The sequence below is a fragment of the Accipiter gentilis genome, chromosome 1 (assembly GCF_929443795.1).
Source record: "Accipiter gentilis chromosome 1, bAccGen1.1, whole genome shotgun sequence".
In the NCBI taxonomy this organism is placed as follows: domain Eukaryota; kingdom Metazoa; phylum Chordata; class Aves; order Accipitriformes; family Accipitridae; genus Astur; species Astur gentilis.
The window spans coordinates 24,407,725-24,431,669 of NC_064880.1; the positions used below are offsets into that span (position 1 = coordinate 24,407,725).

General features: G+C 41.7%; 2 protein-coding genes across 9 annotated transcripts in view; both read right to left on the minus strand.

The window, feature by feature from the left end:
• The window catches only part of ORC2 (origin recognition complex subunit 2), a 21,482-nt gene extending 9,627 nt beyond the window's left edge, over nucleotides 1-11,855 (minus strand). For 3 of the 5 annotated variants that reach the window (XR_007508551.1, XM_049820943.1, XM_049820818.1), the window contains exons 1-10: nucleotides 11,523-11,855; nucleotides 10,387-10,530; nucleotides 10,010-10,096; nucleotides 7,470-7,559; nucleotides 6,671-6,702; nucleotides 5,323-5,380; nucleotides 4,246-4,430; nucleotides 3,521-3,619; nucleotides 1,812-1,921; nucleotides 204-336 (exon numbers count right to left, since the gene is read on the minus strand). Coding sequence is in view for 3 of the 5 variants with exons in the window: in XM_049820943.1 (XP_049676900.1) it covers nucleotides 204-336; nucleotides 1,812-1,921; nucleotides 3,521-3,619; nucleotides 4,246-4,430; nucleotides 5,323-5,380; nucleotides 6,671-6,702; nucleotides 7,470-7,559; nucleotides 10,010-10,096; nucleotides 10,387-10,530; nucleotides 11,523-11,613 (1,029 nt within the window). In the remaining 2 variants the exon portion in view is untranslated. The remainder of the gene's footprint in view (nucleotides 1-203; nucleotides 337-1,811; nucleotides 1,922-3,520; nucleotides 3,620-4,245; nucleotides 4,431-5,322; nucleotides 5,381-6,670; nucleotides 6,703-7,469; nucleotides 7,560-10,009; nucleotides 10,097-10,386; nucleotides 10,531-11,522) is intronic. The other 2 variants (XM_049820683.1, XR_007508542.1) reach the window with 2 other exon arrangements.
• Nucleotides 11,856-17,433: 5,578 nt separating this feature from the next.
• Nucleotides 17,434-23,945, minus strand: part of HYCC2 (hyccin PI4KA lipid kinase complex subunit 2) — a 55,119-nt gene continuing 48,607 nt past the window's right edge. For all 4 annotated transcript variants that reach the window (XM_049820460.1, XM_049820379.1, XM_049820544.1 and 1 more), the window contains one exon: nucleotides 17,434-20,452. In XM_049820460.1, the coding sequence (XP_049676417.1) occupies nucleotides 19,848-20,452 (605 nt within the window). In that variant the 3' untranslated portion in view covers nucleotides 17,434-19,847. The remainder of the gene's footprint in view (nucleotides 20,453-23,945) is intronic.

Below are 23,945 nucleotides of genomic sequence, written 5' to 3' on the forward strand. Positions count from 1 at the left end.
GTGATGGGAATTACTGAAATTCCTTGGGAAATGCGCAGGCTAATTTCTTTAAACTCTTAAAAGAGAGATAGGAACTGCTCTTCATTCAGGAATCTGCTGCTACAGGATGCAGCAGGTTTCCTTAACATTTTACACTGAAAGACTTTAGAGGTACCTGTAACACAGGATGACTAGATAATCCCGTAAGCTTTTCCCACACTTACAGATCTCACTGTGATGCTGGGGAAGTATCCATTAACCACAAGGTGAACAGAATCCTTGAGCACAGACGTACGAAACTTCTCTAACAAATCACGCTTTGAGCCCAGACCATAAAGCACAATATTGAAACCCAAGCTGCAGAAAAGTGAGCAAATACACCGAATCAAAAAAGTAAAAGTCTCTTTTTAGGTTCATACATTCATTAAGAAAAATGATCCGTAGCAATCATGGCTCTAAAAATATCATGTTTCAACTCCAGGCTTACCTTTAGCTCACAGCTGACAAATAAGGTTAGCCACAAGGAATCTGAAAAGTGGCACATGCATCCTAGTAAAAGAAGCATTTTAGCAGCCTGGAGGCCCAAAAATTTAGCAAAACATCTATGGAATAAAGTGGTATTGTCCAAGAACACAAGACTAGATTTTCAGATAACAAAGAGTAACCAGCATTCACATTTACTCCCTCATCAGTGATTATATTAAATGTTTACCATGGGTCACAGCAATTACAAGAAAAAAAAGCAAGCTTTCATAGTGGTTTTCTACTCTGATCCACAGGCACAATTTCAAAGCAAAAATAAACTATTCTCGTATCTCTTTCTTATCCTAATTGTTCCACAGAGAAAGAGGCAGGAAAGCATAAAGAGAACATAGTAGGGAATCACAAAGCTTTATTTATTTTTGAGAAGCAGGATAAGCATCATCTTGACCAGAAAGAAGAGTATCGGGTCACTCAAACAGTATTGGGCAAAGGTAAGGTGTTCAACTGTCATTGACTTCAGTATCATCTACGGATTTGTTCCTTCTACCCTGCCACACATATCTCTAACCATCTGCCCAGATCACTAAGTCACAGAGAACTCCTCCTCTTGCAAGTCTCACTCCCCACGGACCACAGATTTCTTATAATCCACTCCCTTGCAAAGCTTCCAAGAGGCTTTCTCCTTACCAACATCTGCTCCTGCCTCAGCACTTAACTTCAGAGCTGGTGGCCTGCCTTCTCTAAGGCATTTCATAATCTCACAGCTCTCTATAGTTCCCCATTTGCTTTCCTGGATGCTTACTCTTTTCTCCTTCCCATGAAGATATGCACAAACCCAGATAAAATTTATAATGCTAATGTTTACAACAGCATTAAGGTTTCTTCATGCCTGGATCATTAGGTACCATCGGCATTCAAAGTTAATTGCTACACCACTGGGGACAGCCACATACTGAAGAAATTGGTGGTGGGCTACCCACTACCAATTACGCAGCTGTAAGCAAAACTGTTCAAAAAGGACACTTTTCTCCTCATTTATGTTCCCTGTTTCCTCATTATTCATGTTCCCTGTTTGTGAATGCCCTCTATCTTGGTTTACAGAAGCACAAACAAACGAGCCAGGCAGAATGCAACCTCATTTCACTTCAGGCATTCAGTTCAAGGGGTCAGTCAGATATTATTTGGTCTACAGTAAACATTGTACTAATGTCACCTAATTTTAAATTTAAGCAATCAAAGAAAAAAAAGTCGCTCCTTAAGTCATCCACAGGATGTTGTTGACATGAAGGTAAGTTAACTGGCAGTGCCTGTTTACTAGGCTTCTCCAGTGTCTCTCATTGGATACTTACTGTAATTGCAGCCTCCACTTGGAAAACATGGATTCGTGTTGCTGGTTTAGCTCTTTAATTTCAGCAGCATAGGCAAGGGGAGCTTTTTTTAAAAGGTCATGCAGTGTTTGCTGTGTTGAGAAAGAGATAAAACAACAGTCATTCAAAGCTGAGAAAAAACAAGACATATATCTGGCGTCCTTCCAAATACCCCTCTAGCATGGTCTCTAGCTAGGGAGCAGAATAGTTTTCACTGATGGTGCACTCAATTTCTGGGTTTTTTTCCCACGGAGACCCCTCTAAGCAGTTTTGCTACTGAAGAAACAAAGCAGAGATTAAGTAACCTTATTAAGAGAAATGGCCAGACTAGGACTAAAACCAATATCACACTGTGTTTTATCTCTTCCTGCTGAGTATGGGAAAACCACTACTGAAATAATGGACACACTCAGAGCTTACACAGCACCAAGCACTGTACCAGGAAGATACCACCATCACAATCCTGCATGCAGGAGCAAGGGCTCCAAGTGACATGCTTAGCAATGGTTCAGGTGTTTGTCACTACAAGAGAATGCTCATAAACATCATCTTAAAAGAGAAATAGAGCAGAAAGAAAATTATTTGCAGCTGACAGCTAAATGTAGAAAAAAATATTATTTCAAAAGCATCAAGAATCAAAGCATTAATTCAGCTTTAAAGATACAGTGGGATGTTGATGTTTAAACAGCACAGTAGCATAAAAATGGCATCAAATCTACACTGGCCTCCCTTTCTCTTCAATTTTAACAGCTTTGCTTTCCACTCCCTTGCAGCAGAAGACAGTTTACTCTGGAAAGAACACAAAGACAGCTGCAATGTATCAGACAAACATACAGCATTGAGAGACAGAACTGCTAAGCCTTCAATTTCTTTGGAGCCAGCAGTAGATTTAATATTGAAAGCCTTGATTTCCTTCCAGACCTGTTATGAAAGAACTTGTTAAGAATCCAGATGTTTCTCTGGGTAGCAATTCCAGACAACAGCAGGCATCAGGCAATCTGCATATATGACATATTTCAAAACACAGATGGGTGCAAAAAGCAGTCATAGACAGAAGAGCTCCAACATGCTTCCCTGGCACCTATCCTTGTGTACCTGTCTCTGTAGGGTGCAACTGCTTGCTCTGAACTGTCTTGAAATAGTGGCATATGGAAAAAATACAATAATTCAGTCACCACAATTAGACCATTCCTGCCTCCTTGGAACTGGAAGGGGACAAAGTGCATTTCACACACTAGGTGACAACATTTAGAGCTGACCCAGTCCTGCATGTGGCTTGACCCAGAAATGCTCAGACAAAAAGGGCTCTCTCCATTTCCTCTATACATAAATAGTCAAGACAGCTTGTAATTACTCTATGCATTTCATTGACAAAAATGCTGTTTTGGTGATAATTTTTAAGGCAGGTCTCTACAACTCTGCTTCTCCCTCTTCTCCTCCCCCAAAAAGCAAACTTTAACCTGTTCTGGTTACTGCAGCTTCTCCCTGCATTTTCCCTACCGTCTTGGGTTCAAACAACAGCAACAGTGGGAGACATAATGCTTAAAATGCTACCTAAATCAGCGTTACCACCAAGAATGTAATCAGCAGAAATAAAGTGAAAATAGCAACATCAGGAAATTTTGATGAGGGAAATCTTCATCAAAGAAGTCAAAAGCTGCAAGAGTTCATAGTGAATCACACAAGTGTACCTGATTCAATCTTCTTTTCTGCAACTTCTGCAGTGTTCGGTCTGAAGTGAGCACTTTGGAACTACTGTGAGCTTCAAAGTATTCCTCCACCAGGTTGCTCTAAAAAGGGACAGCAAGATCAGCCACACTCCTCCTGCTATCAAGTTACCCCTCTTCCTTTGCACACAAAAACAGGTATGAAGATGGCAAATATAAGACACAGAGCAATGATGAACACAAAGCCAGAAGATATTTGCAAAAATGACTTCTATAGTAGCATTCTGCCAAAGCTAACCTAGTCAGATGGTATTTTCCTGAAGACAGAAAAGAAATTCTGAGAGAGCAGAACACAGAAATAATTCTAAGGGGGTGTGGGGATCCCTGGTGCTGGAAAGAAATCAGACAATGAAGCTAACACCAAGCCAGAAGTAATGTGTGCTTCTTTTGGTGCTATAGGAGTCAATTTCTTCTTCATCCTTTCTCAGCACAAGATCTCCTGCTTCATGGACGTCTTAGAACTTCTCCTTCTGGAGCTGCCGAGAATACAGACTAGATTATCCTACAGGTTCACATGATGCCTGTCCAACAGGGATTGCTCAGAAGTACAGCAAAAGCCAACCCAGCTAGTTTGATCTGAAATGAAGTCTAGCAGTTCTTCCCCATAGTTAGGTGTGGTCACTGACAGCTTATTGTCACTAAACATCCCTTCATGCTTGCTAGCTCAGGGCTGTATTTTCTGCACTCACCATCTTGTCCTCCTTCACTTTTTTGCCTAGGGTGTTTCTGGGAAGAGGCGTAGATGCAGCATTAGTTTTTGGTGGGGTCTTTTGACTTGATAAAACAGTGCTGACTTCTTTCTGGTCTTCCTCCTCCTCTTCCTCTGAGCTGGAAGCAGAATATTCACTCTCACTTTCTAAATAGGGATCTGGAGCTAAAGCATAAATTTAAGGTTAAAAGCTAGCAATGACTTCTTACACAGAACACATTTTGCACCATCTCGTTCTCTCACATACATTCTTTAGATGTTTTTCAAGCATATGATTTCTAAATATATTTCACAGAAAAGTAAAATCAGTGTTTAAGAGGACTGCAAACACACATAGCCATTACTTTCCCAGTTCTAGGCTCACAAATTATTGTTTAGTAAAGCTTGCTCCTTGACACTAAGAAACATAATCCTACCAAGAAGTGACTAAAAATGGACAATGGAATTCCCTATTTCTATTAGCATCTGTATGTCAGTTCTCCCAAATGCCAGTAATGCAAGCTGAGTATCTTCTGGGTCACACTCTGCAAAAAGTTTTGTAAAGACCTCTGTTAGCAATGTTGATTGAAGAGCACAGACAGAATCTGGTTCAGTCTTGGTCTCTCAACACAAAAGAAGAAATAAAACATGAAACACCACGCACTAAACTCTCCTCTGCATTCATTCTGAGCACATATAGCCAACCAGTTATTGGAAATACTTTACCATGAATGTCCCAGCCATCATCAAAAAGTTTTATGACTTGGTTCAAGCAATTGTGCCACACTTAAGTGTCAGCATCAATTAGATTACTAAGAGTTCTGTCTCTTTTGATCATGTCACTGAAGTTCAGCAGCTTGGTGCTTCTAACCCTTCCACCCCTTACCTAAGTAGCAATCTGTTGTAGGGAAAAGGTCTACACAGACTTCCTTACAGACATTTCTACACTCTCTGCAGGATGAATCAGATTGCTTCAGTCAGACTGCTACTACAGGCAGAAGGCTACCAGGAGAAATCCTCTCCTCTGAACACAGTGCCTCACTGAGTATGGAAGCCGACTGCAAAGGTTGATCTTTACCTGCTAGCCTCTTTCTGAGTCTGTAAGGTGTGGTAGACACAAATTCTTTGTTTTTACTCTGTAACAGCAAAGAAAAAACATGCATTAGAAGAAGAAACATACACCTCCTGAAAACAGCCCTCTGCCAAGCAAAGAGTAGAATCAGGTTACATTTCCAAGCTATATCAGCCCACAAGAAACTGGGAAACCAGAGGCAATAAGTATGGAGAGTTCTTGTTTTGCCATTCAGAGCTAGAGGGGGGGCAGGATCAGGTTCCAGAAGGGGTTTAATTCTTTCAACTAATGTCCCAAGATGGGGGGCAGAAAACCATGAAATCTCCAACCAAGATGCCAATCTTGGCCCCTCAGGAAGAGTCAAGCTAAAGCAATGACAAACTGGAAACGCTTCAGCTCCTCAGAGCAGTCATCTTCCACATCACACTGTCTACTCAAAGTCATTTGGAAGTCTGCTACAAAAACAACTACCAGAATGACAGAAGACCACTCAGAATACTAAGCCCAGAAGAAGTACAGCAAAGGGAACCCAGGCTGCCTGGGCTCATCAAGTTGTAGTGGCATGTCTTTCTTACATATATGTAAAGCACAAGCCTGACTCAGATACCAGATCAAGTCTGCAATACCTAGAAAACACTTTTGTTAATCCTGTCAAAGTGGATGTGAAATCATCAAGGAGTGAACATGTCATCCCAAAACAGCATCTCTTGCAGGTATATCTCATCCTGGAACGTTATACCAGAAAAGCTGCGCACACATTTCTAATATGATGCTATACCATTTTAGAAAGCCAACTGTTTCACAGCACTTTCTTTATAATCACCACAACTGGCAGTTCTGGACTGTATGTCTCTGTAGCATCACAAAAGACATCAACTTACATCCCCCCCATTATCACAATTTATTTTTTATAAACCAATGCTAAAGTAAGGAACTGAACAGTACCACAGTTCTTGAATTCCTGTTCTAACAGCACTCCTTACAATTAAGGCTGTTTCTTCCTTTGATGAGAAACTGGAAAGCTATGAGTTTCACTGCATATGAAAGGACTGTCTAACATCCTCATTTGTGTGATGTAAGGAAATAGTCTCCACCCATGCTAATTAAGCTGTCAAACCCACTATTTGCCTACTGACTCTAAATCCCATAGTCCTGATTAACAGTAGCTATGGTTCTCACTTGAGTTACTCCTGCCCAGTTGGATTAGGAGAGACATCTGTACTGTGGATGAGGCTTTTGAGGCTTTTCAAGCTCCTTTCTTTCCAGAACTGTAGTAATTGGCCAGTTCAAGTTTTAAAAGTGAAAAAAAGCAACTAAACAAAAAAAACGCAAGCAAGGTAGAGCCATCACTCACCCTCTGCTGCGCTTTGTTTGAACTTGAACGTTCTGCAAAGCAAGAAACAGCATTATTCAGAGTACTGCATAGTTTCAACAGAGTCACAAGATGGTTCATTAGAAAAAACAGTCATTCACTCTTTAAAGGTACACTGTACCAGAATATCAGCTCACTGGGTGGTTAATCCTATGAGGGAAGCCTCTAGTTCCTCACAGGTAGGCAAGGAGAAAACAGAGACCGTCAATGTTACTACCACAGAAGGCAGCTTTTAATTCTGGTCACAGCTTTGGGAGGCCATCAGCAGGAGGGAAGACGCTGAAACACGAGCTAATGTCCTCTCCCTGAGCACACCATACTCCATTTCTGAGCACAAAGTAACATGCTCTTGCCAATGTTGACCTGCACTGACTTCTCCCACCTGTATTTCTCCCTACAGCATTGGGTGCTTGAATATTATATAATAAAGTATGAATTTACACATGAACACCCACACAATCCTACCCATTTGGTGCTCAACACATCAGCCCAGTTCATAACTCTCTCAAGTGCAAGCATTTCTGTTGAACAGATGAAATCATTGTCACAGCCAGATGAGAGAGAAGTTCCTGTTTTCTCTACACCAGCAGAGCAGAATAGATGATCTGACACCCAGGTGAACCAGAGGCCATGCATACCAAGCAGTTCAGTCTACAATGTTAAGCTGACTAAAATACTCGAGCATGACAGAAGCTGGCACTCAAGCGTCCACTCCACCACACAAATAGAAACATAACCCCCATTAACTTAGCTTCAGTTCCCCAAAGCATCACAGACTTACTGTTGCTTTGAGGGGTTTTGGCTGTCTTCTCAGGGCACTCAGAGTGATCAGGTGCAACACTCTGTCCTGGTGTCTGGGCTAATTCAGAGGCTGTAGGACATAGGGGAAAGGGAAGAAGTTTCACGTCAGGTACAAAACTCCCAGCTCTGGCTAGTCAGCCATGGAGCCATATACTTGAAACACTCTCTAAGTATTAGTTTCCTAGCTATTTCCGGAAGTGCACCAGATACTTCAAATTTTTTTCTAACCATAATAGTGAATGTAATCCTTAACAAAGATGTTCAAAGACTGAACTCAGTTAATTTATTTTACAAGTATAGCTGATGGAATGGCAGAGCACGCTTTGCTCCCTGGGAGATGACGTCTTCAAATCAGAGCAATATTTGGTCATGCTCACTTAGTCCTTTAAATTGCTCAGCTGGACATAGTAGAGCATCAGGTATAGCGAACACATCAGTTCCCAAGGAGGTGGGTTCTTGTATTTTATTTACCTCTTTCTACTACTAATCAGCACAAGCTGAAGTTGAATCACTGATCTGAATATGGAAGGCCCTCATATCCTAACAGTCTCTCAAGAAAAGCAGCCTTCCATTGTATGACTTGCCTCAGTTTTCAAACTGAGTCATGGCTCCAGGAGTGAGCACCAGTAAAACCTACCCTGCTGCAGGAGGTGTAACAAATGCACAACTTCCAAAGATACAGTATAAGCCCAGAGGAGAAATAAAGACGTACAGAAACCAGTTTCTGTACAGTGATACAGAAGGATGACCCCTCTCCCTTGGATCCATCCTTTATAGGATACATAGTAGCTGTGACAGCTAAACACTAATGAAGTTCAGATGGTGCTGGGCACACAAAGTCTCTTCAAGCGAGAAGAAACGTGGGAGCAGGGCTCAAGCATCTTATTTGAACCAGAACAGCCCACCCTCTCCAGAACTGCCACTTTCTGCTTGTTTCTCCTAAATCCACAGTTAGCCTAGCAAGTTGTGGCAGGTTGACCCTGGCTGAATGCCAAGTGTCCACCAAAGCTGTTCTATCACTGCCCCCCTCTTCAGCTGGACACGGGAGAGAAAATATAACAAGGGGCTCATAGGTCAAGATAAGGACAGGAGAGGTCACTCACCATTTACCATCACGGGTAAAACAGACTCAACTTGGGGAAAATTAACTCAATTTATAACCCATCAAATCAGATTAGGATAATGAGAAATAAAACCAAATCTCAGAACACCTTCCCTCCACCCCTCCCTTCTTCCTGGGCACAACTTCATTCCCAGATTCTCTACCTACCCCACAGCAGTGCAGGGGGATGGGAATGGGGTTTATGGTCAGTTCATCACAAGTTATCTCTGCCGCTTCATCCTCCTCAGGGGCAGGACTCATCATACTCTTCCCCTGCTCCAGCGTGGGGTCCCACCCACGGGAGACAGTCCTCCACGAACTTCTCCAACGTGGGTCATTCCCACGGGCTGCAGTTCTTCACAAACTGCTCCAGCATGAGTCCCTTCCATGGCGTGCAGTCCTTCAGGAGCACACTGCTCCAGCGTGGGTCCCCCACAGCGTCACAAGTCCTGCCAGAAAACCTGCTCCATGGGCTCCTCTCTCCATGGGGCCACAAGTCCTGCCAGGAGCCTGCTCCAGCACGAGCTTCCCATGGGGTCACAGCCTCCTTCAGGCACCCACCTGCTCCAGTGTGGGGTCCTCCACGGGCTGCAGGTGGATGTCTGCTCCACTGTGGACTTCCATGGGCTGCGGGGGGGACAACCTGCCTCACCAGGGTCTTCACCACGAGCTGCAGGGGAATCTCTGCTCCGGCACCTGGAACATCTCCTCCACCTCCTTCTTCACTGACCTTAGTGTCTGCAGGGTTGTTTCTCTTACATGTTCTCACTCCTCTCTCCAGCTGCCGTTTCTGTCCGTCCCAGCAACTTTTTTTCCTTCTTAACTATGTTATCACAGAGGCGCTACCACTATCACTGATTGACTCAGCCTTGGCTGGCGGCGGGTCCATCTTAGAGCCAGCTGGTATTGCCTCTGTCAGACACAGGGGAAGCTTCCAGCAGCTTCTCACAGAAGCCAACCCTGTAACCCTGCCCTGCTACCAAAAACCTTGCCACACAAAGCCAATATGCAAGTACACTCAGACACTTCGAGCAGGAGAAACCCCCTGATACGCAAAGCTAATACTGCCCTTTTTTGACTCTTTGCTACATAATGAGTTATTCTCATATCCTTCTAAGTTACACAAATAAAACCTCACCCATCCTCTGGCACTTACACGCAGACCTTCTTGCAGCATTAAGAAACTTCTACTTTTTCTTACGTGTGTGTTTATTATCTGTATTTCTTATCCCCACCTTTGTTTTGTCCTAGCCTTGTGCTTTTGCTTCTGAGGAAGCCTGATTAAGAGCCAGATAAAAGCTACTGAAATACTGCAAATATATCTTTTGAATAAACAGAAGTGACAAATCACATTAACAGAGTACTCAAAAAAAGACCACATCCACAGCAAGAATGAAAGAAAAAAGAGGAAAACATACCCAGCTCTGCCATTTTGCTGGAGCGTTTGGGAGTCTGGAATGAGTAAACTTCACCACCACTTACACTTGAGCCATTTCCCACGGGATCTATGAAAAGAAATGTTACTCGTAGCTATTTAAAAAGCACCGGTATGTTTCCAACCCAAGGAAGACGGAATACAACATTTTACTATTTGGCTCAAAGGACTCTATATTGCAGGTGTTACGAAATAAACATAATCACAAAACCTAGAATCATTATCCTCTCCTCTACTCGTTACCACAAGCACAGCCAGAGCTGGTCAGCCCTCAAAAGCAATTTCATCAATATTGTACAACCTTGACACTGCAAAAATCTCCTGAAGTCACAACTGTGTTAGGTTTTCCCCTCCTAATACCTTGGGCACATATTCCAAGAGCAGCAACATAGTTCTTCTCTTCCAGGATCTCCTGAGCTTCATCATCTGAAATATTCTCAAGCTTCTTCACAAATCTCTTCGCACTGACTCTCAGCTGAGTCTTGTCCTTCCGTACTTTAATACCTAGGATTGTAATAAAAGCTTCAATCTCCTGCTATTTCATTATTTCTATTGCAGTAGTATGCAGCTGCCCCATTTAGAGACCAAGCTACTGTTGTACAAATCACTAAAAAAATGCAATGCTGAAAAGATGTCCTGCTAAAAGAATAGCTGGTCTGTGCCCAGGTGGTCAGCTGACCCTACAGACATTAGTCCCTCCTTTACCACAAAAGCTGGCCCCTGCACTCCACGGAGACTAGATCTCCATTTCAGCACACACCAGCTTCCACAGTTTGGGAGAAATGACAGCGACTCACACACGGAAGTATCAAATTGCATGCAAAGGGGATGGTATTTGGCATCCCCTACCTCCCCTAGCAAAGGGAGGCAAGTGGGAAAGACCCGGCCTATAGGCTGTCAGTACACTCATGGGGGAATTTAGGCAGAGAAACCTCTGGAGACCGTCTGTCTGACCTGCTGCTCAAGGCAGGACCAACAGTGAAGTCAGATCGGGGTGCTCTGTGCCTTGTACAAGCAAGCGTTACACCTCTCCTGAGACTCCAAACCTTAAAAGTCGTCAAAACTGCAGCAAAAGACTCCCGTATCACCCACTTCGAACCTCATTCGATTTGATTCTGTACGTGTTTAACCACGTCAGGGGTTGGGAAGTTAGCCAGGCTACTTGTGGCCCCTTCCCGAGGCCGCTACACACACGTTGCTGTTCGGGGAGCTACTATCCACAACACCTTCAGCTGAGGGCACCTGCCGCGGTGCCGCAGCTGCCCCTTTCCACGTGCCGGGGCGCAGACAGAAATAGATCGCGGAAGAGGCAGCCGGCGGAGAATGACGTCGAAGGCCTCTCGTCCTGCCTGCAGCCCGGCCGAGGCGCTCAGCGGCCCCGGGCGTTGGAGGAGGGCTCCCTTCCCGGGGGGCGCGGCGGCTGCCCGGAACCCTCTCCCAGCGGCCTGGGAGCAGCGGGCGGCGCCGGGCTGGGCGCTGCCCCGGGCCGGCTGTACCTGCGTCGTCAGTGATGTGCTTCAGGACCTCCTCGTCGGGCACGAACTTCACCTCCAGGGCGCCGCTGCCCTTCCCCTCCGGCTGGCTCATGGCGGGCACCCTGCAAGCACCCCCAGGTCAGTCACGTGGGCCCCGCCGCCAGGGAGCGCTGCCGCAACGCGCGCGCGGCGGCACGCGGCAGCAACCGTCGGGACCGTCCCCCCCGCCTCACCGCGCCGCCCTCCGGAGGGCCCGGGCCTAGGGCTCCTGCCCCCTTTCCCGCGCCGCCGCCGGCTCCCGGCCGCCCCCCGTGGCGGCGGCGGCGGCGGCAGGACGCGGAAGCGGGCTCACGTGCCAGACAACGGGCGACTCCCTGAGGCGGAGCGGGGCGGGGCGGGCACCGAACGCCGCCGCCGCGCCTTGACCGACCTGCGCCTCGACCAATCCGCGACCCTCTTTTCTGCCCCGCCTCCCGCCGGCGGGAGCGGCGAGAAGCCGGGACTTCCGCTGCCAGCGAAGCGCGCACCCGCCCGGCGGGCGCCCGGGGTTGCCGTGGCGACGCGGAGCCGCCGTGAGCCCCGCGCGGGAACCGCCCGTGCCCGCCCCGCCCTCCTCCCGTGGCAGAGCTCTCCTCACGGTCCGCCCCGGCCCGGCCCGGCCCCGCGCTTCTTCACAGGAACGAACACGCGGACGACGGCGGCCACGAGAAGTCAACTCACAGGTAGTCCCCGGCAGCTGCTTCCCGCCTTCCATCCGTGTCCCCCCACACGTGTTCGTGAGTGTCCGAGCTACGACCCCCTGCAGCTGTACCCTGCATTACACCCCCCCCCCCCCGTCAATGTAAATCAAAGCTTAAAAAAAAAAAAGAAAAAAAAAAAAGGGGCAATTCACGAAGTATTCACTTCTGTTCAGAAACAGCACAATATTTATTTAACATCTTTATATATTTATATATATATACTTTTTTTTCTGCATTGCAGATTGTGTCGAGTTTTATACATCTCTATTTACAATGGTTTAAAATAATTATATTTCATCTCTGGCAGGTATTTACACAGTCAATAGTAACTACATTTCACATTTCAACAACAGTCAACAGCATTAACCAGCTCAGTAAGACAGTTAAGATAATGGCTTACATGCACCAATAACATGATCTTCAATACGTGCCATCTTCAGGTCTAAGAATGAAGATTTTCCCTGGTCCCAGGTTAAAGGACATTGTACAGCAGAGGTCACGGTTATTAAAAACCCGTTTGGTTTAGTCCTTCACCAGTACCAAATCTTGAATGTCTGGGGTTTATACCAGCATGCAAGGCTGTCCTGGTGAAGAGGGGCTCACACCACTAATCCATGTCCTTTCACCTAGCCTGTTTGTCCACAAGAAGTGGCCTACTTGCTGCTTATGCTCCTTCTATGACAGAGATAAGATTACATAATGCTAAAGTAGTAAAAATCCTCAGAAACCTTTGTTCAGAGAAACAAACCTGGTATGACAGAAAAAAGTAAGAAAATAATCTTTTAACCCTTGCAGAATGTTTCTTTGCTAGTAAAACTGACGGCATATCCTGTATTCTTACAAGGACAAAAACAGATCAAAAGATTCATTGTAAAGTACAGGAATTACAAATTTAAAAAATGCAGCATGGGGTACCTCAATTTAGTTGTTGGGGGTTTTTTTATAGCAAATAAAAGCTACCATAGTAAATCTACAATGTATTAAGAGTATCTGATTTAATTATTAAAAATTATTAGCTTTTTCCTGGAATCTTCGATATGGAAAATATGTTAAATGACTCAATTTTATTTAGTCATATGATATTTTTCCATAAATAACCAGCCAGTAATGTCCATCCAAAAAGTATTCACTATCTGCAAGAAAACAGAAGTCTTGTTTCAAAGTAATCATTGAACACTGGCACACAAAAACACACAAGACACACCCCAGTACTAGGAATCTATTAATACTTTGACAAGTTGGTTTATCCTGAGTGACTGTTAACTCACATCTACTGTATACTTGAAGCCACAAAGTTTTTACTACTTGCATTTTTCATAAACTAATAACATGAAAGTCTAGCACAACAATAATAATCACCTGAACAGAAAGAACAGTGTCAATAGCCAGTATTTCTGTCACTCCCAAGTCCTTATTTTAGAACAAAAGGTTAAAAGGCTGCTTCATTCACACTATTTTTCTGTTTTGTGATCAGTTCTGGGGAGGATGAGGACTCAAGCACACAGGATCCACTACCAATTTTTAAGGAAGTTTCCATGACAAAGCACCACAGAGTCACTTTACTTAGAGATACTCCTAGACAGAAATCTCCCCTGACCATTTTACCCTCAAAAAATCAAAACCCTGTGTGAATTCCATACCACTTTTTAATGAGTGATTAACCATCTTTTCAAGAGTCAAAATTTAAATTGCTTTAAAAGACTTCTATCATAATGGAAAGATACTCCACTCTAAATTGCTTACATCTTATGGTCTGTAAAACACTGGGAGCTCACAATCAAGTAATTGGTTAATAAAACTTGACCTCATCACTTTGCTCATCATGCACAACCTAAAATGTAGGGCAACTTTTTACTATACATCTGTTCCCATCAACAGCTCCTCATAGGAATAGCTTAGTAATCATTTATGATAGGAAGGATAATTTATGGACCCATTTTAAATTCATTTGGCCCCTCAGACACTACCTTTGGTAAAATCTGATGAACACAGTCAAAAAAAAAAAAAAAGAAAAAAAGAAAAAAATCAGGGGAGGGTGGTGGCCTAGAGAAAAATAAAAGAACAGAAGCAAAAATTGTGATTTTTTTCATTAAATCTCGAATACAGGCAAATAACATGGGACAGATTTTTACTAAATCCATTTCTGGAAGCTGTAAGGTACCCTTAGACTTACACAGCTTGCTTCTGAACTTTTAATGTCACAGGCCTCAACACTTGCCAAAATTACTAGGCAAGTTTATCCGAAATGGCTAGCTGTTATATTTTGAAATCCTGTTCCAAGATTTGTTTTATTTTAAATAAAATTTCATAATGACTATGTGGAAATCCTCATACATATCAGTCTCATAAAATCCACTTACTGCTTGTTTTCAGGAATTACTGACAAACCAAGTTGCTCACAACTCTCCCATCATCTTCCACCACTCTGTAAGAGGCCAGTGAGTATTTTTGCTCTTCAGCTGGTCATGACATGCAAATTTTGAGAGACTGATACATATATTCACTAACACCACACCCATGTCATGATCTGTTACCTTGAATCACCTACAGAAAAGCCTTCTACAGCAAGATTTATCTGGGTGGGTGTGCCTGTGGGAAAACAAACTAAAAAATATTCAAGAGAGATTAAGGTCCATAGAAACAGACAGCATTTAAAATACTGAAGAAAATATAAAATATTGAACAATTTGATATAAACCAAGAATGCAATGCAAGTGCAAAAGGTCTGGCTTCTTCAGTTACCATGCTTGGAACAGAGTGATATTTTGCAATTTCAGTCCTGCAATTACCCTAAACAAGAAATTTAAATAAATAAAAAAAGGGGGCATGTTTACTCTTCTGATGCAAACTATTCCTATGATGTAAATGGTTGTTACAAATAAGACCTAGCTAATGGCTTTAATGTTATATTAAACATGCCAAGGTAGCAGTATCTTTGCCAATGAGAGAATTGCAGAATTTAAGGATGATATTATTAGGTTTACTAACATCAGAAACATCTTTTTGTTTTGTGTGCAGTAGATACATTTCACTCAAAAATGTTCCATTGTATTTTCCACACCTCCTCCAGGATTACGAGTACAGTACCTAGTCTGTACTGCTTGATTTTTATGATTTCACTCCAAAAGTTATTCTTGGTTCTCACTTAGTCTTCAAATTAATTTAAATTTGTAAGCCAAGTTAAACAAAAAATTCTGGTTTGTGACCAAAGTTAAAATGCTGAACACTTAAAAGAGATAGCCATTGGTTTATGATAAAATAGGACAAGTTTAAACTCTTAAGTTAAAATACAGCCATAGCATAGAATTATCTATTCCAAAATTAATTTTTCAAAATATAGTTCTCTGAACATGTTATACATTAAATATTGAGGAAAATTTCCCGGGAGATAAAATTTTCCAAGAACACTAATAATCTTCATTAAAGAAGTAAAACAAACCACATAGTATCTGGAGCAAAAAGGGGTTTGAGTTGGGGTCACCTTACTACAGAGTAGCTTTACCACCATTAAGATGCAGGTTTCCCCCTTAATCTTGAAAAATATGTTCATATTTACATACAGTATACACACAGTTGAGGCAATTGATTGTCAACACGTGACAAACGTATGTACCTACCCACACACAAGTAAACCTCACATGGTGAGAAAAAACCCTGTCCCAGTAAACTCCAGTATTCATAAGTAGTGCAAATAAATACTTTGTCAGAAAACAATTTTTTTTCTCGTTACTTTGATGTTACAACAGATCATTTTAATTATGATAAAAGCTAGCAGGTGTATATTGGAAATGTTGTATTGAAGACCAACACACTTGCAAACTACAAATACTAGATCTAATGCTTACTGGCTGCAACATGATGTTCAGCATTACAGAATGAAGTATGCTGTTAAAAAACTTTTCCAAATTCACATCAGAAAGGGTGTTCAAATAAATCTGCATTTAAAATGGACAGTGACATACAAAGTCTCCAAATGAAAACTAAAAGGATAATACAGCAACTTAAACTGTCACCTTGCAAAATTCATTTTAAAAGGTATTTTTACTTCATCACTCCACTGCCAGCAGGATGAAAAAATGGCTCATCATTCAACCAAAAAGCTGCTCACAATAAACCCTGAAAAGGATAATCAAGCTAGAGTTAGCAATCCCAACATTTTATATTTTCTATAAAGCCCAACAAAAATGAGTTGCAAAATGGCAGCATATTGTGATGTGGTAAAATTTTATCAAGGAATAATTCATTTATCCCTACTTAAATGTATATATACATGGAAATAAAGCACCCACACTTCCTCACCTAAGAATTACATGTATGTGCATGCATGTGCACATACACAGGGAAAAATCGTAGTGTTCTGCTTTTTGACCTTCTTTTATAACGCTGCAGTTGCACTGAAATACTGAAGAAATCTAAATTCTAGTGCCTCATGTTAAGTACCAAATGTTCTAAGACAAGACACAGCAGAGTGCATTCAGGATAAAGAGAATTTTAAGTCTAAATATTTGTCACAAGTGTCAGAAAATTTAAGTATATTTGTTTCATACTTAGCATGTATAATCAGAAAGCCAGCAGATTATTCCCTCAACCCATATCTCAGACACTTCTATTTCTGCCACAGTACTTTGAAGCATACTGAACTTAAGTGTATAAAGTTTTGCTACAATCTTAACACACCTTGCTATAGTTTGAGACACATCTAGAAGCATTAATGATAAACATGACACTCAGCACTGGCAAAGCCTGTTATTACAGCTGGTTTGTAGATATTAGTGATGACTCATTTTAAGATAGATGTTGAACAGTACTTTTCTGAAAAACAACAAAACAAGCTCCCACAGCTGAAACATTGGACTAAAAGGATAATTTTGAGAAGTTATAGATGTACCACGTCACCACATAGCAAAAAAATAACTTTTTTTCCAGGCATAAATTTGAACTTTTTAAAAAGCCTTACATGGGGTAGGTGTATATATATATGTAAGAACAAGCCAAAATAAAATGGATGAAACAATAACAGAAGGCACATCATCAAAATGAGAACTGTAAAAATGTCTTAAAAGGTAGAAGTTTTAACCAATTCAAATTTATGCACGTACATTTGACTTCCCTACCTGAAGTCACTGAGCTGTCTCACTTTCCTGAAATAGTTTGATAGTGTGGGACCCCATGCATAAGAATTGAAAAAAAAAAAAAAAAAAAAAAAAAAAAAAAAAGGGGGGGGGGCGGGGCAGGAAGGGGTTGTAACATTTGGCCTGATGCCAATTTAAGTGTCCTAAAACTTCTGGAGGAATGCTTATTCTGGCAAATATATAAAGTAGAGAACCTTGCTAATAAATAACCCTACTTTTTAAAATATTAAAATAAGTAATTCTTAAAAAATTAGCTGACAGTCATGACCTTTTCTTTCCCAAAGACTTAAGCAAATTATTTGGTCCTTTTCAATTTACAGTGATGGCTCTTTAGTAGAATTTCCTTTGTGATACTCTCTACAAAACATGAATTTTGTACTTTCAGCCATGACTTATCAATTGTCTCCACTAGCAAAACTTTATAAAATAAAGAAGAATTTAACCATATACAGCTTTTGACATTTTTACAGAAAATGCCTCATAGCTTAATCTCAACTTTGCCTTAGTTCCATCTGTGTGTGACTGGTGATCCTTAAAGATTAACTTCAGTTTAGAAACTGTAAGGTTTTCTTTCTTTCTGATGATTCCATTTACTCTTTAACTGCATTTCTGCATCAGTCCAGATGCCATTTAATTCACTTCATGAATATAAGATATGAAGACTAGACTACCAAAGTGACTCATCAAACTGCAAAAAACCCTTCAAATATTTAAATTAATTTAAATGTAAATTTGAAAAAATGTTCTATTTGAAATAGAGTCAAAAGCAAAAAAAAAAAAAAAAAAAAAAAATCAAAAGCAACTACCAGCAATGCAACACCATGTCACTGTCCTGAATTTCTTAAAGACTATCATTCAAAGATAGCCTGCTATTTATAACCGCTTATGTTTATCCTTCACAGTGACAGTGAAACCAAAGTGCCCACATAAAGATCATTAACTCTTTCCTGTGGGTTTACAATTTGTAAACTTCCAGGATACTATATATGACTTAAGCACTGAGGATGAACTTTGCCCTTTTCTCTTTAGCAATCGGGGGGGGAAGGGGGGGGGGAAGAGAGACAATCACGAACATTCTCCTGTGTGACCAGAAATGTGCTTCTAAGCAGTGTTCTCTAATGTAAGTACCAGCCAGTGCCCATACACCAGTCATATACATTCAAGTCTTGGCTCAATGGCATGAGTTCTGAATTTTCTAGATTAGGGCCGATCCACTAAAATAAGAGTTAAAAAAACTCAATGTATTTTATATACCAAGGCAATGAAGTGTGATCCATCTGGGAAAGGACTGTCAGTACCCCTTTGCACAAATGGTGTTTCTAGAAAAGCATTTCACATTGAAGCTTCAGTGTTTCTAGCAAACTATTTTCTCTATCCCTGAGACAGCCCCTTAAGAGTACGGTCTGTCTGGACTGCAGGATTCTTCAAATGACTCCATGACTGAATTCAGGGACACTGAGAAAGCAGCTGAGAGGGGTAAGGGTGTCCAACAGCCATGATACCATAGAAAGCAGCCTGAGAAATACTCTTTACCCGAACACACCTTTCAATTCAATTCAGTGATCAGCACCTCACAAGAACAACAACAACAACAACAACATGGAGCAGAGCTAGCCATTAGTTCCTGGGAAAGTGCTTCCCTCCCACTTACAAACCAAACTGCTTTAACAGCATGGTGTTGTCTCAATTTTACTCTATATGCAGAATGACCCTGTGTCCTGGAGGGGAAGACGTAACATTACATATGGCTACAACGCCATTAGAAGTGCATTGTAACCTACATTATCTACTTAGAATCCTCTCTCTGAGGGAAAACAACTTGTTAATATGCATGTCTCAGTTGCTGAACATCAAAAGCTTCTGGGATGAGAGACTGGGGGCAGGCAAGAAAAAACTACCCTCATTGTAATGAAAAAAGTGCTGTAGGCAGCCAGGAGCAGCAATGACAATCCCCTCCCCAGAAATGATTGCACAGACTCAGAGAGGTCCAAAGTCACACTAGAATCTCTGAGGCACTCCTGGTTCTGAGAAAGAAAAGTCATAATCCAGTAGTCTTTGCAGTACTGTAGACCGAGATAACAAACCCGTTTCTATTTCTTAACAAAGCCAAAGCATCATCTCATAGGGATCACATTCACCATTTCCGCCGGTGTCTCCAGTCTCACAGTGTTGAAATGGGACTGATCAGCCTACGATGGATTGCACATCACCCAAGGAGAAAGGAAGGCATGGAAAAAGGCATACAGTACATTATATACTGCTTCACAACCATGTTTACAAGGTGGGGGGGGAGGATGAAGGTGAGGGAAGAATTATTGCTGTTTCAGTAATACAGTATGATAGCTAAACCAAATCAAACAAGATCACGACAGTCAGTATTTTCACACTGCAGGATGATGGTTCATGTTTTGCCTAAGGATGAACTTGCCTGGGAATTAAGGGGAAAGAGGGAGTCCTAAGGAAGGGAGTCAAAGTTACACCTGGGATATCAGCTGCATATTGAAACTTGGAGATCGAGACTGCTTGGTTAGGGGAGCTCCTGGGGGAAGGAGATCTTTACCTTCCCCAGCTTGGCCTAGTCGGTCCTCCTGTAGGCTGATAGTTGAAAACCGATTGGTGTTGCCAGCTGCTAGATTGGTAACACCCTCTGTACCAGCTCCAACACTGGAGCCTGCTTGACTGCCATTCACATAGTCAAATGATTTACTGGAGGAAGCACTGGCGGTCCTGATCAGGCTCAGACTGTTGGCTTTTGGCACCACTTGCCCAGCAGGCAGGCTGAGGTGTTTCTTTGTAGGTGTCATCTCAATTATATCTGCACCAAGGTCAGTGGATGGGTGCATGTACTGCTTCCGAGCTACTGAATCTCGAGGGCTCTCACTGGATTTTGCTGCAGAGGAGGTGTCTTTATCCTTAACACAACGCCCACTTGCTGTTTTCCTTAAGCTGCCTTTCTGGGATACAGATGATAGAGGTTTGGTCCCAACTGGCTGGCTGCTGAGGGAAGCTCCTGATGAAAATCCTTCATCAGCATCATTAAGGTTCACAGATTCCTCTCTTCCATTTACACCTTCAGCATCTATTAAGAAAAAAGAAACAACCAAAAAACCCCAAACCAATCAGAACACACAGTAAGCATTCAAGTTACAGGAAGACAGAATGTCAAAACAAACCTTATTTGTTAATCCACCTGGTTTCCACTTGCTTAAAAATTTCTGATTCTCAGTCAATAATCTTCCTGTCATTATTTAGCAGAATAATGGAATCTACCAGTAGGCACTCCCTGAGCTTGATTTGCCCTTCCTCTACATCACTTTTATCAGTCAGAATACCTCCCAAACTTTGCCTATAAACAAGAATTAGGTCCCATTTGGTTAACTTGTTTTAGTTCTGTCTGCAGATACTGGTGCCCATTCTTCTGCTAAGTGTCGGGGGGGGGGGGGGGGGGGGGGCGGGGTAGAAAGAAAAAGCACCTTTCAGACTATTTTTATCCTATTTTGAGGCAAGATGTAAGCATGTTCAGGATCTCTTCTTCCAGTCAGAATAAGTTCTGGCAAGTGCTCAGCAGGCTTCATAATTAGGCTACTTCCTAGGCCAGCAATCACAATGCTTCAACAGAGGTACAAGGCTTCTGCTGTGTGTAGCTAGCACTTCAAACAATGCAACTATGCTTTGTTGGAAATTAACCTAATTCCTATTTCTCTCTCCTCCAGACCTCAACCCCTCCTGCATTTCCAGCAATCCTATCTAGGTACTTCCACCATATTTGCTTTTATCTCAGCATCTAAATTTTTCAGAGAAAAAAACCCAACCCTTGATATTAAGAGAAATTTAACCTCTGAAACACTTCATACTGTAGAAGAGGCATTGTACTTTTGACTGAAATCTCAAAGAGAAAAAAAAAAAGCCTGACAAACTTCTTTCTTAAATCCTTGTTTTCAGGCCTATAATACGATTAGAGCTGCACACAAAGACCTTTTTTTCTTTTTAGATCTTATTCCAGTCCTTCTTCTAAGCTCCAAGTACTCAAAAGAAGAGTTACTGTTTCAGTAGAAAACTGAACAGCATTCGAATTTCAAAACTGAAAATGGAGCTTGAGTTTTTGCTCCATATATCTTGTTTCATTGGGAAAAATCCATTAAGTTTAGCCATGTTAACAAAAAAAAGAGACATTCAGGCTGTAAGAATTTTGCTTTTCTTTATAAAAGCTGTGAAGCCTGATTATTTGCAAGAAATCTGCAAAGCCTACAGATCTGTCCCAGCTAGCCACTGTACTGCTCTACTGGCAGTTTGTTCAACCCAGCTTACCACCAAGCAAGGATCTAAGAGATTCTAACATTTGAGTGAAAGCTCATCCTTTCATGTTGATTGTTAGCAGAGCACTAAGGAATATTTTACATTATGGCAAGCAAAACAGACACAAAGCTTTCAGTATTGTTGCTGCCTCTGCATAGCAGGAATATAGCCTGGTCCAACTTCATGTTTCTGAATTGTAAAGCAAAAAGAAAACTTTACAGGGAGGTTTTATTATTCTGTTTTAAACTTACTTCTTTTCAGGAAACTTTGCCTTGGAATTACCATTACTATGTATCAGCTTACAAAAGATGTTTAGCCATCTGTAAATCAGACCATTCTCAGGCCTCTCAGAACAATGTGATGCGAGATTATTCTGTAGTTTTATAAAGCTCTATTTCACTCTTTAGTCTCCCACATGCAGAAGGATAATACAGTTCATGCTACTGCAGTCTTCCTTCCTTGGTAAAGTCTTTAGCCTTAGAAAACAAAGCTTCTTAGGTTTCAAGGGCTATTATTAAAATGAAGGGTACGTTACTTGCTTTAACTTCCTGTAACTGTATTTAAAATACATAGTTTCCCCCACTCCTGCCCATCCCATTTGGACAAACTAGGCCTTCATCTTCTGAGACACAAATGTATTTTCTTGCATTAGACAGTGATATATTTTATTCACAATCCACCACAACTCCATTCCCCCCCGCAACCTTCCCACACATAATCAAAGATGCTAGTAAAAATATGACATAACTGGAACATACTGAAAGCAAGAGCACTTTTTCAATAAACAAATATTTATGTTTCTTTATATAATCATGCAAAGCTGGATGAAAGCGTGTTTGGTTACAAGCAGCAATAGCAGCAGCTGAAGTCCCCTCTCAAGCCCTTCTAATTCAAATGAAAGATGCGTAACTTGCAAGAAGGTATCTTTTTATTATTATAAGAACATTAGTCACCTTCAAAGTTCATGTTAAAACATTGCTGAGTAATGGGATGCTAAACCAGACATTCCTATTCAGGGACGGCAAAGCCTAAGAGTCACACTGAAAAAGTGGCATTTTATCCACAGAATTTAAAGACAAGACTGAGAGGGGTTGTTGCAAACTTTTGGATGCTGCAACTATACAGAGGCCCAAGCAGCTCAGCAGTGCTCAAAAATGAAGAAGATAGAGAAGACAACATGCAAGAGAATTTCTGTCTAGTCAGATTAATATACCTACAGAAGTTCTCAGTGGGATTGAAGTAATTCAGCAAACACATATTCTTTTCCCATTACATGTTATTTTTCCTCTAAAAACTGCCCTCAGAAACAATAAAAAATGTTTGAGTCCTTACATACTCTGTTTGGGGGGAAAACCAGGATGAAGTCACACAGTTTTCCACCCCCCACCCCCACCCCCAACAGACCAGTAAGGCAATTAAAAAAGAAAACAAAAACTAAACACCTACTCCTCCCAAGCACTCTTCTACTGTAAGGCCAGAAGAGACAGAGACAGTGCAACGTGACAGAAATCATATCAATTGTTCTACAACGCATATTCAGGACTACAGCGCATATTCAGGACTCTCACTGTTCCGTATCAGAAAAAGTCTGTCCCCAAAGAATTCATTATTTATGCCTGTACATAATTAATCCTGCAGATGTAGACACACCATTCCCCACTGACCAAAAATAGTGCACACAACCACAGCTGCTACCAGCCAGAAGTAGAATACCTTGTAAGGCATTAGTGAATCATTCTTAAATCTTCTCCCTTTTTCTATTTACTGGGTCAAAATGCTGATCTGAAGGAGGGGTTTTACACAGCTTTTTACAGTGACTTTTACTCTATTTATCCTTTCCATACCTGAAGGTTGAAAAGTCACTAGAAATGATTAGTCTCGCATTATACTGTTTGATATCAAAATTATATTTATAAGAGAGAATTTGCTAGCTGAAACATTCTGTGAAATCAGCATCAGTAAAATAATAGACCATTATATGTACACACACAATTCTATACTGATAATCAAGTCAAACTTCCTTGGCCTTCTCCCAGATGCTATCAGCTGGCAGAATTCAGTTTGCCTAAGCATGTAATTACACATTGCTAATGTTAGACGTAAAGGGTATTCAATCCTTCTATTGAAGTAAAGCATATGGAATGACGCCTTATCCAAGAACATGCCAAATTATATAGATATCTTGAAACAAATTAAGACTAGAAGGCAACATCTTTATCAACTTCTTTCCCACTTCCTGTCTCTCTCAGAAGGTTCTCTGCAGCTGAGGACTTCTC